This window comes from Cheilinus undulatus, linkage group 12 (genome assembly GCF_018320785.1).
Source record: "Cheilinus undulatus linkage group 12, ASM1832078v1, whole genome shotgun sequence".
NCBI lineage: Eukaryota > Metazoa > Chordata > Actinopteri > Labriformes > Labridae > Cheilinus > Cheilinus undulatus.
This window is the reverse complement of record NC_054876.1, coordinates 15,306,403-15,329,587: the sequence shown is the minus strand read 5'-3', so window position 1 is coordinate 15,329,587 and position 23,185 is coordinate 15,306,403. Positions and strand designations below refer to the sequence as shown.

Sequence of the window (23,185 nt, the reverse complement as noted above, 5' to 3'; positions counted from 1 at the left end):
AAATTTAGTGTGTAGGGCCAGCCACACCATCTTTCTGCTGGTCATGGTTGCCGCAGAGACTTAGCTTTTATTTTAGGCGGGAATCGCTGATTAAATATGACAGGGAGAAAATGAGAGTCTGAGGCTGGTGACGCCTCCAGATATTGCCAAATAACCGAGAGGATGCGTCAGATCAGCCTGTTTCTCCGTCTTGTGCTTGTTATCTGATTAGCTTCATTTTCCTCGTTAATTTCGCTGGTATGAAGGTGTGTGGTGGGGGGGGGGGGGGTTCACATCAACCTTGCACTTAAACATGAGGAGAGAACATAGCAGTGTCGTCCTTGTTTGTCCTTGTCTGGACAGCAGTGAGTAAGAAAAAGGGAAGTTCACAAAACATTTGGCTGCTTTTTGAATATTACTGATTTGTTTTTAACAGAAAATCCTTTTCAAGCTGTGCCATATTTTCCTGCCATGTGTTGTACTGAAATGTTTACAATTGATGTATCAAATCTATGCATTCATTGAAGGAAGTCCTTCGGCACAGATGGATTTATTTAAGAACAAGATATCTCTCCCCGCTGTGAAAAACAATGGAAAGAAAATGAATCGGGGAACACAAGAACAAAAACACACCATCTGCACGGACCAATTAAGACAATGAGACTGAGTACGTTTTAATGTGTTTGAAGGGAAACCATGATGCGCAATGTCATTGTCATTTCTTCTGTCAGTCTCAGTTATTACTGTTATCTTTCTAAATCAGGTCAAAATGAGAAATGAATTCAATAACACCTGCGTATGGCAACCCTGCTTGTAATGAATTTCATTTAAAGATTTGTTTTAGCACTTAGCCCCCGGCATAACCAATTCAAACTCAATTATTTTGTGCGCCCTATTTGAGCAAAGACAACACATTATGCTGTGAATACCAACGTCCTACACTTAGTAATGTATCGTACTTTTGAAGCCTTTACAAAACATATCAAACCTCATTTCATCAAACTGCATAAACTAATTGTTTTTCTGCCCTGCTGAGAATTTCTATTCACAAGGAAGCTCCTAGTTTCATGAGGACAGTGAACATTTCAATGCAGCAGCAGTGTAGGCCATATAGTTTTCAGCTGTCAGTTTAAAATATTACAATTATCAAAGTGAGACGATTATATGCACAGGTCTGAGTTAAAAACGAGGCTATGATACTGCAAACTGTTTAAAACGCTCTTGGAGCAAAGCAACCAAATTAGGCAACGAGGACTTAGACACCAATCCTTCTGAGAAATGCTGTAGCAGCACCTTTTTAGGTCACAACTTATGATGAATGACTCCTTTGAGAGATTTGAAATTATGGAGGAGGAGAGATGTAGCAATTGTTTCCCTTCGGTTTACACATTTATGTGCATGTGCCTGCAGACTTATGGCCAAGAGCTAAATTATGCACTATAATTATGCACTGTAAAACCGTACCAGTGAACTAGGGATTATGTTTTCTCAGTTTCACCTCATGCTTCCTTCTTGTTACATTTTTGTTATGTAACACATTAAACACCAGGTTTGGGATCAGTCAACCAGACCTGCGAAGTGCACTTGTTTTTGTGCACCTACAAACAGAGCTTACAAATTCTATTCCCTTAAAGCCTCATCATCCATCTCTACTAAAACGAAGTTAAAACTAACAAAAAATATCCATTTTTGTTTTTACTCTCTTCTTTATCAGCACATCTGCTAAGTGCTTCATATCTAGGCACACCATCTTGGTTTGTTGAAAAACATTCAGGAAAAAAAATCACAATCTTATGTTGAAGAAAGTGAAAAAGGCCTTTTAGCTGCAAAAGATCCATTAAAACACAGAAGCACAACAAACCTGGAATCCCATCAGTTAATCCTGAAGGTAACTAGTAGAAGACACATCACTGTAGTTTAGTAAGCTGGACTCATCAGCCCACAGCTGTATGGTTATCATGTAGTAGCAGTAAAAGCACTCTATTAATCCCCCTCTAGGAAACATCTTTATCATTGAAACATCACAAGCTGCGCATACAAACTTAACAGCACATAAATATTAAGAAACCTGACTTGAAGCTGAATGAATGCTCTGCTCTGAATATCAATGTGCTCCACCTCTAAACATTAGTTTTATTGGTTGCAAGATTAGCTGCATAAACAGGAGAAACCAGCGCTATTAAGAAGTCAAACAACTGGAAGTAACCTGCTGTTCATTAATGTCTCACTGTGGAGGTGACTGGAACAGTAAAATTCAGTAAATCCACAGGAAATAAAGTTTACATGGATGGCTTTTTTTGCTGTATTTCAAAGACAAGTGAAAGGACTAAAGCACATAACAATGATTTTAAGACAGGCAGGGTTTTAGGATTAGGTATGACAGATAAATCGATATGCCAGACTATGTGATATTGGTCAAAAGAGGTAATTTAAAATCAACATGTGCTTTCTTACACTTGACTATAAGATAACTTTTTTTAACAAATAATATTTTGCAGTAAAAAACACTGATGTTGACCTTAACATACTATCACGGATGTCCTAACAGCACGGCAGTGCCTGATACTGTAAAGCATTGCACAGCAGTGTTATAACAGTGTTATTGCAATATCACAAACTTAAAAGAGATAACACATTTAAATGCATATTCAAGTGTTAAACACCCTTCCCCACCTAAAACAAGCCTCAGATGGCACACTGAACTTATGTCTGGAAATAAAGTCTCTCCATCTATGAATTACATTTAATTTCTCTCCATCTGAGGTGCATCAAGCTGCTACTGACAACACCACAGTACTTGATGTGGGCCTTCACAATAATGGCACTTAAGCAATATAACTACTGCAGAAGTTTATTCTGAATAACTTATCAGAATTAGTCCATTACTATTGTTAGTTTTAGCAGTGGTGCCCTTGAATATACAGAGCTGCAGTGTTAACAGCTGCTTCTCTAACCTCGTTTTAAAACCACAGCCTGCTAATTTAAATCTTCATGGGCTTTAAAAAAGTAATTAATCAGTTTAAGCACATCTTTAAACAGTTGTTCAAGAGGTTACAATGTAAATCACTGCAGCACTGGGTTATAGGAAAACCAAGTCCATCCATTGCAGTTCACAGCTTGTGCTAAAGCCTCAGACAGGCCAACAGAGATGCTCAGCAAAGTGAGCACACTCACTTCTTGTTGCTGTTATTACAAAAAGGAGAGAGCCAATGTTTTACCCCATTGCTGGGCTTCATGTTAATTGCACTGCTCTTACCAGCAATGTCCACATAAAATGGCTGCACTGCCCTCCGCAGCACCACAGTTGTTCTCCCACCAAAGGCGAGCAACCTAGCACACTGGAGGCATGCCTAGAGCACCGTGCCGTGGCGCACAGCTCTGTTTAGAGGGCAAAGATCATGGGAGAACTGCAAGTCCATGCAGGAACAGAATGTCAACAGCGGATTAATTTGTCTTTTGGGGTTGATTTATCATTTATTCCGACATGATTCCATGATTTATTGCTTCCGCCATGGATGTGTACGTTAGGGGGTTCGAAAGTTTATGTTTGTGTAAAAGATGTGTGTTTTATGTAAAATTTTGTGGCTTTTTCCCTCAAAAGAAAACTTTTCCACATCAATGGAGTGGTTGTAGCTCTGTGACCCACTGACCTCCAGGTGACCTTTTGCTCTTGCTGCAGGATGAAACATAGTAAACATGATATAGAGTTGATTTATGCCTGAGAGTCTGTGCATTGTGCTGTATTTTGAAAGTACTGGATATTCTACGCTTTTGACTTTCTCTTTTGGAGTTTTCTGATCGGCAGGGATTGGCACGGTTTGGCAGCAAACCGGTGCTAAACATAGACCTGCAGCGTATCTCCAACGAAGCAGAGCGAAGTGGCCAGGCAGTGGAACTGCTTTGATCGACTGGACAGGGAAGGATTTGCTCTGTGGTACGATTTGCTGGCGAATTGCGACACAGAAGCTGTATGCGGACATTGAATGTAAGTGTCGGAGCAAAGCATGCTGATGACTGGACTCAGACTGCGCTATTGTCTGTCACTCTAGTGCACTAACAGTGGCACTGGTTGTACCTCGTGTGTGCACTACAATACAATGCATGCATTTAAACCGATGATGACGGTGCAGCAAAAACCCATCTCATGACAAATATTTCACTGGTGACACTTTTGTTACCGGTATACTGTGCACCACTAGTTTAACAGTGGTGCACAGTTGAGGAAATGAGAATAGGTCGCAGCAGATGAGCAACGGCACGAAAGTTTGCACCATTAGAGCATCAGCTCGCATTCTCTCCCTCTTCTCACACAAAAGCACAGATCAAATGGGGCAGGTGTGAGGGGAGGTTACTGTGTGTCAAAATAGGATCCCTCAAAAAGGGCTGCAAGTCGCCAGTGCCTATCCAGGTAGGCTGTAGTTGCCAATATTAGATAATCATCATTTGCAAGCATGTGGTATCACGCACTCCACAAATGTTTGAATTTCTTCAGTACATTTTACATTATGAACAAGGCTTGTCGTTTAGTGAGCCATGGACCCACAAGAAATACTTCACGAGTTTTAAATAAAGCATCTGATTGAACATACTGCTGCTGAGAAGAGTTCCAAAGGTTTTTTAAACCTATTGGTGTTTGTTTGTGCTTCCAAAAAAATCCCCCCTTTTAGTTTAAAAAATCCCCCCATGTAAATAGACACGTGGGGGAATCCCCCCAGTTCAAAAAGTGAAATTCAGGCCCTGAAATTGATTCGTTGACACACATTTAAGGTTAAACAAATATTTCCCTTTTTGTGATTTGAAAATTGCAGCTGGCAAATTGTTAGATTCCATCTCAGTTTTGATTCATTGCTCAGCCTTATTTCCCCCCTAGTAAAAATATTGCATTTAGCACTTATAATTTGAATGCTGAGAAACCAGAGTGTGGGGCTTTGTTATGATGAACCTTTGACAGCAAAGGGCCAGTAGATTTCTCAGTGTTAACACAAGACAGACTACAACATTTCAAACAGAGATAAGGATATCATTAAAGCAGAAATGTATGCACTTTACAAAAAACAAGCTCTGTTGACTGAGGAAGTGAAATACGATCAGATCATCTTCCTGTACAACACTCCTGTTACCGTGTCATCAACCTCTTTCCTTGTTCCTTGTCAATATCAACAGAATGGGTTGATCAGTTGCATTGCTGCTAGGTCACGGTCTATATTAGCTGCCATATTCATGTTTGTATGAATAACTGATTTTTGATAACCTTTCAAAGCAGATAGATATGCCCGTTTCGTGTTTCTCACTGGTGAATCCATCTTGCAAAGCTCCCATCTGAACCGTTTGGGCCCGGCTAGAAAGTGACAGGACCAATCAGCGACAAGGGGCAGTACTCTCGGGCGCGGCGGAGTCATGACGTAAACAAGTAGCAACAAGAGGCTGGTGCCGTTATGGCGGAAGACATTAGCGAGGATGCTAAAGCGCCAGTTTTATCAGAACTTGATGAAATTTCTTTGTTAAAAGAACAAAGAACAAAGTTGTTTTCTTTTTAGGACGACAAAAGTCGTGTACTGATATGTCTATAGTCGCCATGGTTCGCCTTATGTACAGTGCTTAACAAAATTATTTGACCACCTGTTATATTTGTCTCAAAGACCATCCAGCATCATGAAGTGCTTTAATGCGGACTCTTTCATTTTCAGTGAGCTCTCCACGTTTTACCATTTTGAACAGGAATGAGGGGTTTCAAACTGAATTCACCCATATTTGAGCCGGCTCAGGGGGCTTCTCTGAGAAGTCAGAAATTAATCAAGCATAACATTCAACCATTAAAACTCATTTTTCTGTTCAGGAATGCAAGTAAATAACTTTAATTTGGTATATTAATCAAGAAATATTAATGTGCTTTACTATTTTTTCAGTTTTTTGTAAATCAGTACATTTGAAAATTCATGGATAACAATAATAATGATATTTTAGCATTAAAAATATCATTTGGGTTAAAGAGCTTTTACATATTGGTGTATTAACCATTGCAGAAACATAAAAAATGATTTTGGTAATTACCAATGCTGTTCATTTAGTTAATTTAGGGCAGCTGTGGCATAAGAGTTACTTTGGTTAGGGTTAGGGTGGGCTTATTAATTTGTTAAGCACTGTAGTTCTTCATGGAGTTGCGCACGCACACCTCGGTAGCAGCGACAACGTCACATGTTTTGTTGCTCTGATTGGCCCACAAAGATGTGACAGACAGAACGTTCATCCAATCACCCTCCGAGTTTTTTTTCCAACAGCTTTTTCCCAAACGCTGTATATTGAAGGTTTTCCAGATGGATATGTGAAAGAAAAAGAAAGAAATCGACATTTACTGACAAATTTTGTTTTTAATGCTATATGGGCTAAACAATAAAGTAATGCGTTGAGATTGTAATTGGAAGATTTCACTGCTTTGAAAATATAGAAATTATTTGCAGCATCAGTAGTAGTTTAACTACTAAAAATTATCCAACAATGATTTTATGTAAACAAAAAATACTTTTAAGTTTATGGTGCTTGATATATTTCAGACATGTCTCTTCATAGTGTTCTTTGTGAGGGAAAGACAAAGATGTCACCATGTAAGGGTAGGAGTCTTATCACCTGTTTTTTAAGCTGTCTTGAGGGTTCTGCATGAGGTCCTTTCTTCCAATTATTAATGTACGGTAATCATCTCTAATGGCAACTGTGCCTGTACTATATAATGCACTGGCAGTCTCCAATGTGATGTCATTTCAAAGGGCTCTGCAATTACAGCATGTGCTTTTTCCAGTGTGGGTATCTCAGACAAATCTTAAGTATCTCACTGAGTTTACACAGTTCACTTCACAAGGAGCACAAGGGCACAGCTAGTGACATGCTAAAGATGCACTACTGCTGGAGTATCTCACATAGCTGTCCTCTGTGTCAAGAGCTTTCTCCTCACACAGACGCAAAAATGGTTTCTCCCTCCAAGCACTGTTAGGTATGTGCTCACCTTATTCCTCTTCTTACATGACCCTAACAAGACTTTTTCTAATGACGACTTCAGATACACCTTTGTAACATGATCAAACATGGTCTCACACAGAACAAAAAGTGGGTTTCCTCAAGACATCATACAACCTGATATGTCAACGTAACAAATGAGGAGAGAAAAAAGAAGAACCCCCTCCCTCCAACAACCCCACCCCCATCATCTTTTATCTTCCACAGCCTTTTACTACGGGGTCTCTGAGGGCCGCTTCTGCATGCGACTGTGGGAGATCAGGGCAAAGAAACAGCATATATCTTAAGTTCACATCTTACAAAAGGATTTCATATATTAATGCGGCTCCTGGGTAAACTCTCTTCCTCTCTCTAAAGACATATCTACACTAGCATGATGATGTGGTGTTTAAGCTAAAAGGGAAAAGGCTTATCAAAGCCTGCAGCTTCTCCCCAACTTCAGAGTGTGAGCAGGTCCACAGGTGTGCGTGAGCGATACCAACGGAATAGACCTGAAATTAAAACATAAATGTTTCATATCTCTGCTGTCAATCTTTACTGGGTTTTTCGCTGCAGAATAACATCTCAGAAAGGCAGTTTGTTGTGCTCCTCAAATCAATTATGAGAATTTTACCAAAGTCACGCTCAACAGGCAAATCTTCTCCCTCCAAAAATATGCAACTACATTATGATAATAATCCAAATTCTCTGGTTTACACACAGTATTACAGTCCTGCTTTGAACAACATCTGATGTTCTGAATGTGCCGACGAGACACAGATACAATATGAACTAATAATGCCTTCAGCCATAATTAACTGCAGAAGACAGAGCACCTGCTATACTTGAACAAGAGCAAGTCAGAATTTAGCTCACTCATTTGACTTCACTTCCAAATCCTATGTGATGAATACGATTTAGATCTGCCAAGAGCAGCTGCTCCCCCTCTGTGCCTTTTCTCCTCCTTTCCCTCTGGGTTGCTTCCTGCCTCACCTCAAACATCAAAACTGCGAGTATGGGTTGACCCGGGGTCATTCAATAAAGGCTGGAATTACCCTCGGACTGCATAGAATATGTTTATCTTGTAAAAGACACAGCATAGATGTTTGTAGGTTTTACAGGTTACTATACATAAAGATTGAAACCACATTTTATAGGATCACACTGTCATGAACATTGGTTAGTCTTCATACATATTTCAAAAGTAATCCTGCCATATATAAAACAATAAAAATGCCAACATGGGATCAATCTACTGCCCTGTCAAGTCTTCAACTGTTACTTCACAAATGCAAAATCATGTACTAAGATCTTCTCCCCGTGTTCATACCGGCATGCCTTCAAAAATCTTCAGGAACAGATGCTCTGAGTTGCATATTTCTAAACTGAACAAAGCATCATGAAAAATGGTAAATATGTTCTGAATTACCAGCATGTGTGTTTCGTAGCCTCAGGCTGTTCTTTCCCATATGTCTCATTCTCATTCATCCTCATCTGAATGTTTTCATAACCGGACAAAAAGCAGAGCACACAGTTATTAAAAAATATGACGTGTCTATCTAGTCCCATCCAGGCCTTCTCATGGATCGTACACTGATTTTCTAGCATTTTTTTAAAGGCAACCACAGGGAAATTTAGTTAGACCTGAAATAATGATCAAATGGGAAATCCTTTGTGAGCTGTTAAGGTGATCAAAGAAAGAAAAGCCATTTAAGCTGGGCAATATTTCTTTACTAAGCGTATGTTTGACCCAATACTAAAGCCACAGTGATTTAATTAACACATCAAACTACATCTGCAAAATAAATTAGATAAACAAGAAGGAAAAATATTCAAATTAGGTATGATTTCCACTCTCCCTGTACGAAATCCTATGACTCAACTTGTTTGCAGCCACAGCACCTCAAGCCACTCAGTCCTTTCAAGGTTACAAGGGACAAAGACACTAGTGAGGATTCATTTGAGCACTGCAAAAAAACAGAACTAGGAGGTTTGTATCAAACCAACATCTGCAAACACATCAAGAAATGTCCGCATCTGCTGGACCGACTGATTCTTCCGTTTACTGCTAAGCAACTTTTAAAGAAAGATAAGACAGATCACAATGCAATGCTATCTTGATAGAGTGAAAGTTAAGATATACAACAGCACAGCAGATGCTGTCCAGTGACAGATAGCAAGGATAACACACTGCTACCATAGCGCTGCAGTATGCTTTATATGCCGATTGATAAATCAACAGCACATTAGCAGTTAGGTGAAAAACACCTATCACTCAGTTTGTTTACATGCTGTTAGAAAAATGTGTTAATCCATTTAAAACTGGACTTTTAAAATGTATGTTAACAAAACTGTTCCACTGAACTTGTACTAATTTCTTGTAGCTGGACCAACAAACCTGGATAATGCAATCTGAGACCAATTTACTTTTAAATGTACACATCTCAATGTGACCCCAACTGGACTAGGGGTTCTGCACAACTGTTTCCACACAGGCTTTGACCTAGAAGTCAATAAGCATGGATGCAAGCCACAGTTGTTGCACTGTCGTCTACCTTCAGATATCCCCATAAGCTAGGGGGATAGCATGCTTTGCATTTGTGCTACAGGTAAAGCGCAGAGTATGAATGAAATGGACAGACCTGTGAAATCTGTCCATGTTTTCATCATTAGACATAAAAACAGTTTAAAGTCAGTGTTCACATTATTGGATTTTTGCTGATATCTGACATGCAGATATTTACAAATCTATTTTAGCAGAAGCTGATGTATAAATGGAGCACAGACTTTAAACTTCACTCCTTAAAACACGCTTAAAAATTTGAGAAATAAGGATGAAAATTTTTTAAAAAGACTTAATCCGACATAGGTTTGTTGGTGCTACTTAAAACTATACATACTCATACGTAGATACGGCCAATATTTACTGCTAGCAAATTGGTTGTTGGCAAAAATGTTCATATCTGCCAATTAGGGATGGGTATCAAAATCCAGTACCAACATATTACCAGTACCAACACATGCAATACCTACTGTACCAAATTACAAGACTGATTTCAATGCTACATTTCAGTACCTCGCCATAACAACACAATCCCCATAACCCCAAAGACAGGCATGAAATGTGTTCCAGTCAGGAACATTCTTATACATTTAACCATTTTGTTGCAAAATGGATTTACAGTATTACTTGGCAGAAAAGGCTCTGCTCAAAAGATGCTCCCTGGGTTAGCATGCTTTGACTTTACAGGAAGCGCAAAGCTAGAAACCTCCTTGAGGACTGATACATTTATGACAATGCATACTAAAAATAATAAAATTAGTTCAAAGGCAATTAATCCATAGTAGCATGAATCTGAATATGAAAGTGCAACAAGCTTTATGCTATAAAGGGGGAGGCTGGATGGGAGGAGGGTGCACCAGCATTAATACAAGCAGGGATCAGTGAGACGTACGTTATATCTAAATACACCGCTGTGTTGAGAGAAAGACCTATGATTGGCTGTGGAAGCTGAGAAGCGATAATTAGGAACAGCTGGCCATCAGCTGATCACGGCTGGGCTTATGACTACCGTGTCCTGCATGAACTAACGCTAGGCTTCATTATGTGAAGAAATTACACCTGTTCCTTTACTTATATGTATATAATTAGCAACTTGTAAAGCTATCATCTGCCAATACCAATATCATGCTGATATTCACTCATCTCTAATCTATAGCTTGCTTTTACGTTAGTAGTTTGTGGTTTACTTGCAAGGTCAACAGAAGGAAGGCCCTAGTAACTAGCTGAAAGGGGGCATATTAGATCTACTATACCAGAGGCTGATTTGCTCTCATCATTAAATGGATTCTATTGCTGTGCATGCACACTGGGACAAGGAGATCAGTGCAGTTTACTGGCCCAATCAACCTATAACAATAGCTTGACTAAACTTGCATGTAAACACAATGACTGATAAAGCTAGAGCCATGGCAAATTATAAGGCAAGAATTAAAATAGGCATTATGCTATATGTAGATGATGCATGTATTCAGCTGTATTTTAACCATGTAATTCTAGTCAAATGGCAAACTGCCTTACAAATATTGCTATTGATTTAATTTTTATAAGTCTGCAGAAAATGTTTTCATAGTTTGCCTACTGGGAAAAAAAATCACATAAAACACAGTATCTCTTTGATAGGTATATACAGCTAGGGTTGTCACAACACCAGAGTTGAAACTCTGATATTAAACTAAATCACACAGTATCAGTACTTGTTTCATTACCAAGGGAACAATGACCGTCCTCAGTACCCAGTATTGGCAGATACAAACTCCTACTCTGTCTCCTGCTAAATAACAGATATTGTTTCATTTTGAGGGACATGGCTTCAAAAGCACTGAAGCTTTGAACATTTTGACAAACTTCATATTACCTTGGCAATATCAATGTTACAGTTACAGTGTTATTTAGCAGACACTTTTATCCACTTACATCTAGGGCTGAAACAATTCCTCATATTATTCGAGTGATTCGATTCAAAGAATTCCTCAAGGCAGAGGCTTCACTTAAATCACTCATGTATCCATATACGCCCATGCAGGTGTACCTATGCAGATCTCCGAGTTTACGCGCTGCCTGCATGACTCGCTGGTGTGAGACAGTGCTCAGTTTGTTTCTGCAGACTTCAATGCATTTCATGAACTTCTCTGATTCACCCGACGGTTTCACAGAACACAGTAAGGCATCACGATTCAAGTCCTGTTTTAGTGCTTTCCCTCTCTCTTTCTCTCTCTCTCTTCCGCACGTGCATGCTATACAATTAATGATAAATGATGTAAATTCAGCACACTGACGTCTTGATTGCAGCATATTTTTCAAAAAGTTTCAGCATCCCGAATAATTTAATTAATTTAATAAGACTTATATTGATAATGAATTGACACCAACTGAATAGAAACACGCTACTGCCACAGACAGTGACTGAGACAGAGACTAAGTAGGTCAAAGTTCATCATCATACAGTCAGGATTCAACAGGTCACAGACGCAGCTTTATCCCTTAAAATGTGTTCTCCCGGTCAGTGGATGGTCTTAAAAGGTAATATTTTTGGTGGACGAACTCACAAACAAAAATATGCAAAAATTAAAAGTGAACACCCTTTGAAAAATAGACCATATTCCTGTAATCTAAAGGTTCACCTTTCAGACATCATCAGACTAGGGATGGCACCATTACCCGTTTTCACGATTAATTGCGGCATTAAACTTTACGATTAGTTAATCGTAACATTTCCTAAATACTGTCAATTTCCATAAAATATTATGCCGGGAACCATATTGGTACGTCAGCACAACTCGCCCGGAACGAAAACAAGGTTACACAACTAACGGGTGTCATCGCCTCCTGTTGCTTGCGTGCAGTAGCAAGCAGGTTCAAGTGAAGTCAACAAGGTCTGTAGTCTTTTGGTGAATTACAGTCATAACATTTATCTGATTACAAAAAGCTTCACAAACAGCCAAGGCTCCCCTTTACTCTGCTATTAGTTACTATTATTGTAGTTATATCAGTATTAACAAGAATATCAATACAAAATACATGGCCTTGAGAAAGCAATTAAATCACACAGAAAAAAAAGGTTTTAATATTAGACCAAATACGACTGGGCTCCACAAACTTTTAAATAGACTCTGCAAAATTCTATGTCCGATTTAGTTATGTAAATGGTCATTAAGAAATAACGTATTTGGGACAGCCTGGTAGCCTTCAGGGTTTCAGACAGTGACCATGTAATCACAACATCCCCCAGTCGGCTCCAGCCAAGCCACTCTCTCTCTCCTCATTTCCTGTCAGCTCTCTACTCTACACCGTCTAATAAAAGCCAAAATACTTTAACAAAAGTTTCAACAATATACTGACAATACAAGTGGGTTTGTTAGGAAAGATAATACCTGACACAGGTAATGATAAATATAATAAACACGGAAAGGTTTCACAACAGGCCGTCTGTGACTTGCCAATTAGGTGACTGGGGACAGATGTGGAACAAGTTTAGAGAACTTTGCAGTGGCTGTGCACTAAAGCCACAACTCAGAGAAAATGATGATTGGATGTCAGAGCTTAAAATGTCACTGTTCAGTTCTCAGGGGTGAAGGGCTGTTAAATCTGAAGAGTACGACACAAGTCTGACAAACATGACCTATAACCCTATAGCAATAAAGGTGATGTTTTATGATGGTTTGTGTATATTTCATGTATAGCTGCAAAAATCTTCATCATACTGCAATGAAACAAAAGCAGCCCAATATCTCTAATGTTAATGACTTGGTTTTCAAACTACTTAACTGGCTTCGAAGGGGCAAGAAAGGCTGTCATTTTAGCTCAAGGCTTGTAAATTTTTCAGTCTGACAATAACACAGCATACAGAGTGAGCTGCATTAAAATATTTGGAAACTTTAATAATTAAATAAACAGGTATGCCCTTTTTCTTGTGGGTAAAAGATCTACTGAGCTATGAGTATTTGAGATAGAAATAAAGAAGTAACAGAGGTCAGAGCAGGAGGTCACCAAGTTAAATCCAATGAAGCACTTCATAAGAATTATTATGAGGAATTTAACCCTCCTAATGCTACTTCTATACAGTGCATTGCATTGACCCAACAACAGCTACATTTATGTGCAAGTACATTTCTATGTATAACCATCCATCAAATGCTATATGCTGTCAAGCTGTCACAAAGTCTCTCATTCAAAATGTCAAGCTTGAAGTTTTCAAACTGCTCTAGATTCTGCATCAAAGTATTTTGTATCATTACTCCTTAGAGGAGCCTCATAACTTGCTTCTAGCAGCTCTCCTCGACAGATGTTCACAGGTTATTTGATACCATAAGTCAGACTCAATGGTCATTTTACAGCTAAGACCAATGTCTTCTTTCTGCTTTTAATGAGACACAACAGAAGGAATGCCTTATGTCCTTATCACTGTAATACCCATATCAAAATAACACAGCTGAGAGACAGAGCAAAGGGGGAAAAGTACTGTGGGCAAAATGAGAACCTAATAAAATACCTTATGTTACTTTTCTAAAGGTATGTGTGTTTTCTTTAAAATGGTAAATAACTCATATTTAGACCGGTGGAATACTAAACTCGTAAGCCCATTTGGAGAAGTAAATCACTGAGCTGTTCTCAAACTGTCCAAAAAAGCTCTGAGTGCCCTAATAAAAATCCAGCAGCAGCAACATTACTCCAAACTTTGCTGTTAAAAGAACCAGAAAGAATTTAAAGTAAAGTCCACCACACGGCAAAAAGCCCCTTTTCTCTCCAGTGTGCCAATCACGTTTTGAGCTTCAGAATATGATTAACTGAGCAGCAAATCTTAAACTTACAATACCTTCTATATCATACACAAATCTGGCCAGTGAGTACCCTTATCACAGATGGCAGCCTGAAAATATTAGTCTTCCTCCGCCTTTGTATTACTACTTCCATTTCTAAAACACCTCCAACTGCTCTGAAACATATATAATTTCAGCTTTACTCCATCACTTACACAGATGACTGGTATCCTAAACGGTTCCTATACTGACAAAATCAAAGAACAGGATAATGCACAAATGAATGGGTCTCTTTGTGATGAATTTCCTTATTTATACAACTAAATGTTTTTAATGCTTATAGATTGGTGTTGTGCTGCTACAATTATATAATCAAGTTACTTCACATGCATGCAGTGACCAGTTACTTTCAATGGTGTCCTTGTTTTTTTTTTTTTGTTTAAGTTAATTATTTCTGCTTTGATTTTGCTGACAAACAGAACTCTTTATTTTTCTAAACCAGGGCAATATTTTGGGAGGAAGTGTTGCTTTTTACACTAACAGTATCAGTGCATAAGGCGTGAAACAATGCAATGTCTGCTGGGTCAAACAACAGCGAGGCAGCGGGCCTGAGACAGCACGCCCTTCAGCGGAACATGAGATATGTGCACAGTGCACATGTGGCCACAGCGAAGAAGGGGGGTGTGTCAGCCCCATTCATCCAGAGAAGTGAAAGTGAACATATAATATTCACCCTGGAGTTGTGTTTTATCACCAAGCTTAGCATTGATGGGACTATTGTGCTTTTAGCCTTTATGCATGACCTTGATCCACACCGCCTGTTAAGTTTAGGAGGTGTTCCCTGCGCACTCATACAGGGCCTCAGGCAAGCAAAAAGTCACACACTTATGTCAGCATGCAGAAGAGTGCAAACACAAAAACAAATAGTTCTTTAAGAGTGTAAATAAAATTCACTCACCGTCTTTGAGTCTAATTCATGGTGTTGTTGAGCTAAGACTTTATCTACACTGGCAGCATCTGTAAACGTAACAAACCCAAATCCTCTGCAAAACAAAGACAAAGATAAAAACAATTATTTCATGACAATGCCAAAACACAAATTAAAAAGCATAAAAAATGCAATTAGCTTTACTGCAAATACACATGTAAAAATATCACTTTAACTTGCCACATTGAACTGCAATACAGTGACCTAATATTCATATGACCTTAATATTGTCACAGTATTTCTCTTTAAATGTATAAATAATCCACATTGTACAGGTCCTGTGGTACATTTGCAACAGTAACAGAGGACACCGCTGCTCATAATTTGCTATGTAACAATATGAGACGACACTACACCAACATTGTGGTGCAGTCACAAAGTCAATGTCAAATTGCATTCGGCTGCAGCTTTACAGCAGTGAGCATTTAAGCTTATCTGGCTTGCTGTGAAACCACACGCAGGCGCGCGCACACAGAGGGACACACACGAACACATGCGCGCGCGGACACAGAAACACACATACACGCTGGATTAACACTAAACACGGACAAAGTAAGCGATATCGCTGCATGCAGCGGGAAGGAAAAGTAGAAGAGCCGTGTATTTACCTTGAGCGTTTTGTCGTGGGGTCTCTCATCACCATACATTCTCTTATTTCTCCGAATTTACTAAAATAGTCTCTAAGGCTGTCTGTGGATAGAGAAAATATGTCGGGTCATTTGACAGAAACATATGGGCACATGCTGTTGTCACTGTATTTCAAAAACACCCCGCGATGCGCATAGGGGTCGAATAGAGGACTTCAGATGGACGGAGATCAAAAATAACATCGTGCGCACACACTAGTGAGATATCCCATACAGTACACTACTGCACAGTGCACATTCGCACATACACCGTCAGCAGCTACACCGAGCACTCAGTCACAGCGACAAAACAACAAGAAATACTGGATACGCTGTAAAAGAGAATAACAGTCTCACCTGGTGAGGTTTGCCAGCTGAGGCCACCGATAAACATTTTACTGTAAGGGGAAAACACAACAGAAGTGAGTCCAGATGTCAGTTCGGCCATTTTGACGACTAACTACTTCTAAAAGCGACCTTAAAGGATAAAGGAAGACTATGAAAACACATTCGCGCTTGGTAATTACAGTCTATCTACATGAAAGGGGGAGGCCACTCTCGCTACAAAGCTCAGGTCTTTAAAACTGCATCTGGAAAGAGACTCGTGCACCGTTTAAGTGCGTACTGTGGGGACGAATCCAGCACGGCAGTCGAAGTCCTCTCCAAGATGTTGTAACATGAAAAAATCGTACCTAAGGATTAAATTTAGAAAGAATCTTACCCCGGGTCATGTTGTGAATCATTTAGGCTTCCGGATGTGGCTTGACTCCCGTCTCCTTCCATATCTATTTCAAACTATAGGCTGGGACTACAGTCACAGTGACAGACACACACAGATACGGCAGGAGATATGCAAAGCCCCGCTATGAGAATATTACTGAGCCGGGAATGAAAGCGTCACACGTGGGATCAGCTCAGCCCCCTGCTCCCTCCTCCCTCTCTCGGCATGCTCTACCTTGGCCCAAAGGGGGGCGGAGCCTGCCTCTGTCACCTAACCAATCCAATTGACGTCAATTCAGGCAATCTGCAAACCAATCCTCCGATTTGTCATTTAATTAAGCAATAAGCCACTAGAGGTGAAAGTGGGTTATTGCTCATCTAAGTCGGTGGACACAGACAAATAAAAAAATACTTTGTCTTAGAAGTGTTGTTCTTAGTTAGTAGTGTTTGCATAATGTAATTCCAATTATAACAACTGCTTTTCAACGCAGAAACGCGTTATTTTTCATTAATAAGAAAAAACGTTTTATTCCTCCGCCCTGTAATATAGTCCCTCAGTCAGAAGCAAAAAGTAGGACAAATGTTATTTGCATTCTAATGTTTTTTTTTTATATTATCCTGAAAAATATTGAACAATAATGTGTTATATTGAAAAAATGTGGAGCTAAAACTTTCCTAATGTCGGAAGAATATGTCAAATAAAACTTTCAGAATCTTGTTTTATTCTAAAATTAAAAAGAAAAGATTACAAGTCCAAACAGATGGAGTTGTTTTTTACATGAAGGGGGATTTGTCAAAATATGTTTGAATGTGTAAGTTATGCAGGTTGTTGCTATAGAGTTAAAGCAAAGTACTAACACATTGTGCCTCCAGGTGAAATGTCACTTTTATGTCTATTTTTTAATTTATCATACTTTATTTTTTATTCTATTTTTTAACTCTTGTCCTTTTTCTTCAGTACATAATATGGGGAAGAAAGTCTTATGTCACACATGGCTATGTTCTATTTTGTAAAATGTAAAAAAAAAAAGCACCTCAAAAGACAGAAAATAATGTTGGTTTAATTGTATTTCAAACTGAATACGAACATAAAAAGTTGAAAAGTTCAAAATTAAGCGCCTAATAATATGATTTAGATCAGTGGTTCTCAACTGGTAGGTTGGGACCCAAAAGAGGGTCGCTGAGATCTTTTCAGTGGCCCAGGATTGTTTTCCTGGGATAAAGTTGTGCCAAAAAGTCCATAAAACTCATCTCAAACATGCTTGTTTTGTCCTGTCTCTTTGATTTTTCATGTCATGCACTTTGCAAGGTCCGTACTGTACTATATTTCATCAAATGATTCAGTTGGTCGAAAAATATCAGAAATCTGGGTTGCAATTTCTCAATGAAGAGGTGATGATGGGTCCTGACCACTTGAGAACTGCTGATTTAGATGTACTGTTTAGAACAGGTGGAATTTTTGCAAGTGCATTCAACTTTCTTTTGTCCTATTAAGTGTATATTCAAAGGGTGCTCAATTCTCCAATGTGGCCAAGCTATAGCAACCACTATAAAGGTATACATTATCAGAAATGTTTCAATAATACACTACTATACATTTAAATACAGCTCAATGAATGCCTTTAATCAGATTAGCCATACATCAAATGGTTCCCCTTTCCATGCAGTGATATGGGCTGATTATTAGAGAAATTCTCCTGAGCCATAAAATCAGTGTTCAAGCTGGTTCAAATCCTGCAGAAAAAGATCCCTGAGCACCCTACTGTATCTCTGTATCCGACCCCGACGTCTGACCTTTAACTGCTATATTCATTATGAAAGCCAACAAAGACTTTTCCTGTGGGGATCAATAAAGTATAGCATGCATACATACGGTGGGGTAATTATAGATCTTTTCATGTAGATGACCTGTAATGAGCTTCCAGGCCTGCCCTCTGTACACTGTGAGAGGAGATAAGCTGCCTCTGCCCCCTCATGACCCCAAAGAAGAAGAGAAGAAGCAGCATAATGAATGAATGAATGAATAAAAGAACATGCATGACATTTGCCGTGGGAAAAATACTTTTGATGTCTGCACCAGATGAATTGAGTAGAACATAGGAAAACCTTTTTTACAAAACATGTGCTTTAAATTACACAAAGCACATGTTTTGGTATCCAGACAATGCATTCTATATATCTGCATTTCCATTCAACCTAGCATGAGAATACTTGCAGAAATACTCTGCAGAAAACGTGACTAGTGATCGTATTTCATTATCCACATTCAGTGGAGTTTTTTGAATAGGCCTGTGCGTGCTCACTGTTCGGGATTGTACCAGAGGGAACGTCTTATCTGGCCAGGCAGCATGTTTTTGAAACAATGACTTAGATAAAACCCCAAATAACAACACTTTTGGCAGTTTAACAGCCGACACTCAGTCATTAGTGAAGGGAAACTACACTATGCAGCTGTCTGTATCCCTAAACAGATGTATAGAAGCATTTGGTGGCCATTAATTGTAGCAAAGGAGTTTCAAAGAAAAGTGAAATATGACACCTTATGCCAAACTGTTCCTTACTGCATTTCTCTCCCATACACTTTTGCAAAATATCAAATATTATTTACTAAATGGTACTGTCCAAAACCTTCTGATTTAAATGCAAGAATGAGGAAATCACTTCCACTCATGTAGCTGCAGAAAAAGAGACAAAGAAGAGAAAGGGAGGATATAAATTGATGCTGAATCCGAACTCTGAGGAACAACAGGCTTGAAAGCCCATCACAAGGTGTGCAAAAATCACAGTGGATTTAACACATGAAGAGCAGCTTCTGTTTTATGCTCAAATAAAAACACTGGGGTCCCAGGTTTTCACAGTGTGGTTGTGAATTATTCTGTTTTTTAAACATTGTTATCACAGCCCTTTCTATTCACTGTTGTACCGTGGAGAGAGCAAAGTGAAACGTGACAGAGACAGAGCATTAGGTGTGACGTCTTACAATATCTGATCAAGGGTTGTGAACAAGATTTGAACCCAAAACAACCTGCTGCCACAGCAGACATGCCTTATTATATTAAAGATCAAAACCTTGTGCTGCACTCAACTAGCATATCATATTTCAGCAAATATCGTTCATATTTTATAGGCGAAACTAGTTCAGGCGTTGGGGCTGTGGATTTTTTCCACTATGATTGAAGGAGAAACATGTATAGATTTTTGAATTAGCCATTAATTTGGGCAGCCACAACTGCTTGATAAAAGTGCCTAAAATGTTTATTCTTCTATAAGCACCTTTAGGTGCTCTGACAGCCCTGTTGCTGGAGCAGTTAAGAGTTCATTGAGGAGGAAAAAGAACGGCTATATTACTAGAGTATGTGCAAACACGTATTTTTAAAAAAAGATATTGGCTGCATAGGAACATCACCGTGGCTGAGAGGCATTTTTAAAGATGGTTCAATATGTGACGATTAATGATTGGATAAAAAGAGACACATTTTAAATCACATATGACTTCAACTCATCCGTTTTAACCCACACCTATTATCAATAATTGACTATTTACTCTCTGGGAAAGAAAATGCTAAATTTTCTGAAATCCTCCAGTTGTATTATTGAAACCGTAGCCTGCATTCAGTGCTGGAAGATGAACCGCTCCTCAATAGGGAGGAAACACGGCATGCAAAAATGCTTGTAACTAACCGAGCCTTTGCATGAAAACTGGAGGATTTGGGGATTGAGAGTGAAGTAAAATTGATAGTGTGTGAAAGAGCTGAGGGGAAAGAGAAAGCGAGAGAAGCAACAGACTCTGTGGCAGTGTTATGAGATGCTGTTTTGAGAGGAGGCACCCTGTTTCCTGTTGCAGCCATCATTTTGAACCTTCAGAATCTTTGCTTGACCTTGGAGAAACTGCCACACAACCTATATATAATCTATGCATAAAAAATTATATCAACTATTTAAGTGTATTAAGGCACAGATTTGTATTTGAACAAACATGATTTTCTAATATGGATATATTAAATGGTCTACTGCTATCTTTATTATAGTTCAGAATAACATTGTGAGTATTAAGCACACATTGACATGTAAAAGAATCAGACATGTATTGATTCAACACTGAAAGAGAGATCAGATCTATAAATTTGTTATGTTATTCAAACACTCTTGAGATGTTAATTTTATCCTTCTTATTTTATGAATGATTCCATATTGATTACCGAGGATTGAGAAATCTGTGCTTTGCCCAGGAGAGCCTATTAAACTGAAATTCAGAATCCAAAGGGAAGCTGTGCAGAAAAGCTGCAGATGTGAACAAATTGTCTCCCTCTAGTGTCCTCTTCTTCTTTCTGCTTCTTTTTTTTCTGCTAAGCTAAAGCACCTCTCGGTGTGCAGGGGGAGAGCCAAAAGGAAACATGCATAATTGACAGGCCTATTTCAGGAATTAGCCACCCACCAAACCACACGTCTACCTGCTCTTTCATCTTCCCCAGAATAACCCAGCATCCTGGGAAGGTCTATTTCTTCCTTTTAGTGTTATTTAACCATAAACTGAGGATATTAATGAATAAAAGGTGTGTTCTCATCCTTGATTTGAATGTTTTCCAAATTGCAGAAGTGTTTTAACCTTGCTGACTAATTGTGACATGTCAGGATTGCAGGGAATGTGTACTAGCTTGGTACAATTGTCATCACACAGAGAAGCTGTTTGAAGTCAGATCAGTAGGCAGGATGTTCTGGTGATGAGTGATTTCTCTCCCCCCTTTTATGCCCTCTGTTACTACGCAGATGAGTTAATTAAGCTGAGCCAGAGGCTACGCACTACCATTCCAGGTAGATGTGCTGCTGCGATATTCAGACATCCTGGTTATTAAAAAATTAAACTGTAATATTGAGTTTTTGAAGATCTTAAATGCATAAGGCTCCTGAATGCTTGCAAATTACCCTTGCAAATTTAAAGTGTGTGATATTTCCTGGAAACAAGAGCCCCAAAGCGCCTCAAGGTAGCATAAAATAGCTTGTAGTTGCCCAAAGGATCACAGATTTTTTCACAGCTTTACAAAATACGCTAAGCAGATTCCACAGTTTATAAGATTTAGTGCAACGCATATTTCCCATGTAACTAGACCAAGCATTTGATGTGCATTTTTGACCTCAACTCTAAAAGCCCATTTGCATGTGGGACTCTTCAGACCAATCAGACTCCAGCACAAGTGGGAGATGACGACATCATTTACCTGCTCCACTGGGCTGGGAGATAAGCTCGTGCCCCTGCTGCTCCCCTGGATGTTCTGTCTGCTGTTTGGACGACTCACGAGAGAGAGAGCTGTGTGTTACAGATGATGACGAGTGGCATTAAAGCAGCGAGACGAGCCATCCCATCACCTATACAGTCGCTAGAGGGGAGAGAGATGTGCATGTTGGCCTTTTGGTGAGCTCTGTCAAGGCAAAAGAAGTGGTATATGCTACCCCTTTTTATCATACAGATACATATATACTATAACCGCCTCTCTCACGTAAGTCATATAGTTTTTGAATTTCTATCTTTAATTAGCCACTTTAAAAATCTTGCTACTATAGCCTCAAGGAGTCAAAGTCACTAACTATTGTAGCTACGGCACCCAGCCTAATAAGTTTGTGGTTGTTACAGTTAAGGGTGATTTATTTTGGCATTATGGCCCAAAACTAAACGGAGAGGCTTGCACAGGGCTGTGTAAGGTTTTAAAAAATCTATTATAACAACAATCACAGACTACAGACTGTGGAACGCATTCGGCTAAATCGCACACACTGTTTCGGTTGAAACAGTGACCGTGTCAACTGGTGACTTTGAGCCGTTGCTGTGGCTGTCGTAATTACAGCGTAGTATGGATTACAGTAGAAGAAGAAGAGAAGTCGCCAGTTACCCTAGTCATGGAGTACACCGTAACACCGGCAGCGTTTTCGGCTCCAACGGCAGTTAGCCGTAAGTTCTTATAGCAAAGACTTTTATAGCTAATGTTTACAGTCCGGCTAGCACCCGAAGAAAAGGCGCTGGTGTCGGCGCAAGGCGTCTACAACCGTCTTGCAAACTTTACTTACATGGAGGAATCTGTTTGTGAAGACAAGTTTAAATCGAAATCGTCTTGAGGGGCCGTTGTGAGCAACAATTCCCAACTGTAGCCGCGGGTACCGTACAAACCATGCCCCCTACAAAACACCTCCCTACAAAACACGCCCACTTGTGGTATTTGCTTAGTTTAAGGTAAACTTAGATTAGTCTAGATAGGCCTTAATTAGCTTTAGGTAAGTTTTAGCATTTTAATTTCCACTGGTTAGATTTAGGGGTAGATCATCGGGGTAGGCGTTTTAATTAACTAGCTTCCTGTGGTTGGGTTCAGCATTAAATTCCACTGGTTAGGGTTAGAATCAGTGATGTACACAAGGGATGGGGGGCAGTCGCCCCCCCTTGTGGCCCTATTGTTGCAAAACGCACTCTAAAGTGCCCCCTTTGGAGCCAAAACGCATGCTAAAGTGTCCTCCTGGTTGGCAAAACACACTAAACTGCCCTCTTGGGTGAAAAAAAACACACTAAACCCCAGAAGAC

The 23,185-nt window shown here is 39.3% G+C and overlaps 1 protein-coding gene across 12 annotated transcripts in view; it reads right to left on the bottom strand.

Moving 5' to 3' along the window:
* Positions 1–22,766, bottom strand: part of LOC121518815 (RNA-binding protein Musashi homolog 2) — a 479,548-nt gene extending 456,782 nt beyond the window's left edge. For 11 of the 12 annotated variants that reach the window (XM_041801443.1, XM_041801444.1, XM_041801442.1 and 8 more), the window contains exons 1-4: positions 16,622–16,830; positions 16,258–16,298; positions 15,883–15,964; positions 15,245–15,329 (exon numbers count right to left, since the gene is read on the bottom strand). In XM_041801443.1, the coding sequence (XP_041657377.1) occupies positions 15,245–15,329; positions 15,883–15,964; positions 16,258–16,298; positions 16,622–16,683 (270 nt within the window). In that variant the 5' untranslated portion in view covers positions 16,684–16,830. Of the gene's footprint in view, positions 1–15,244; positions 15,330–15,882; positions 15,965–16,257; positions 16,299–16,621; positions 16,831–21,836; positions 21,996–22,680 lie in introns of those variants that run through there. The other variant, XM_041801448.1, reaches the window with a different exon arrangement.
* Positions 22,767–23,185: the final 419 nt, after the last annotated feature.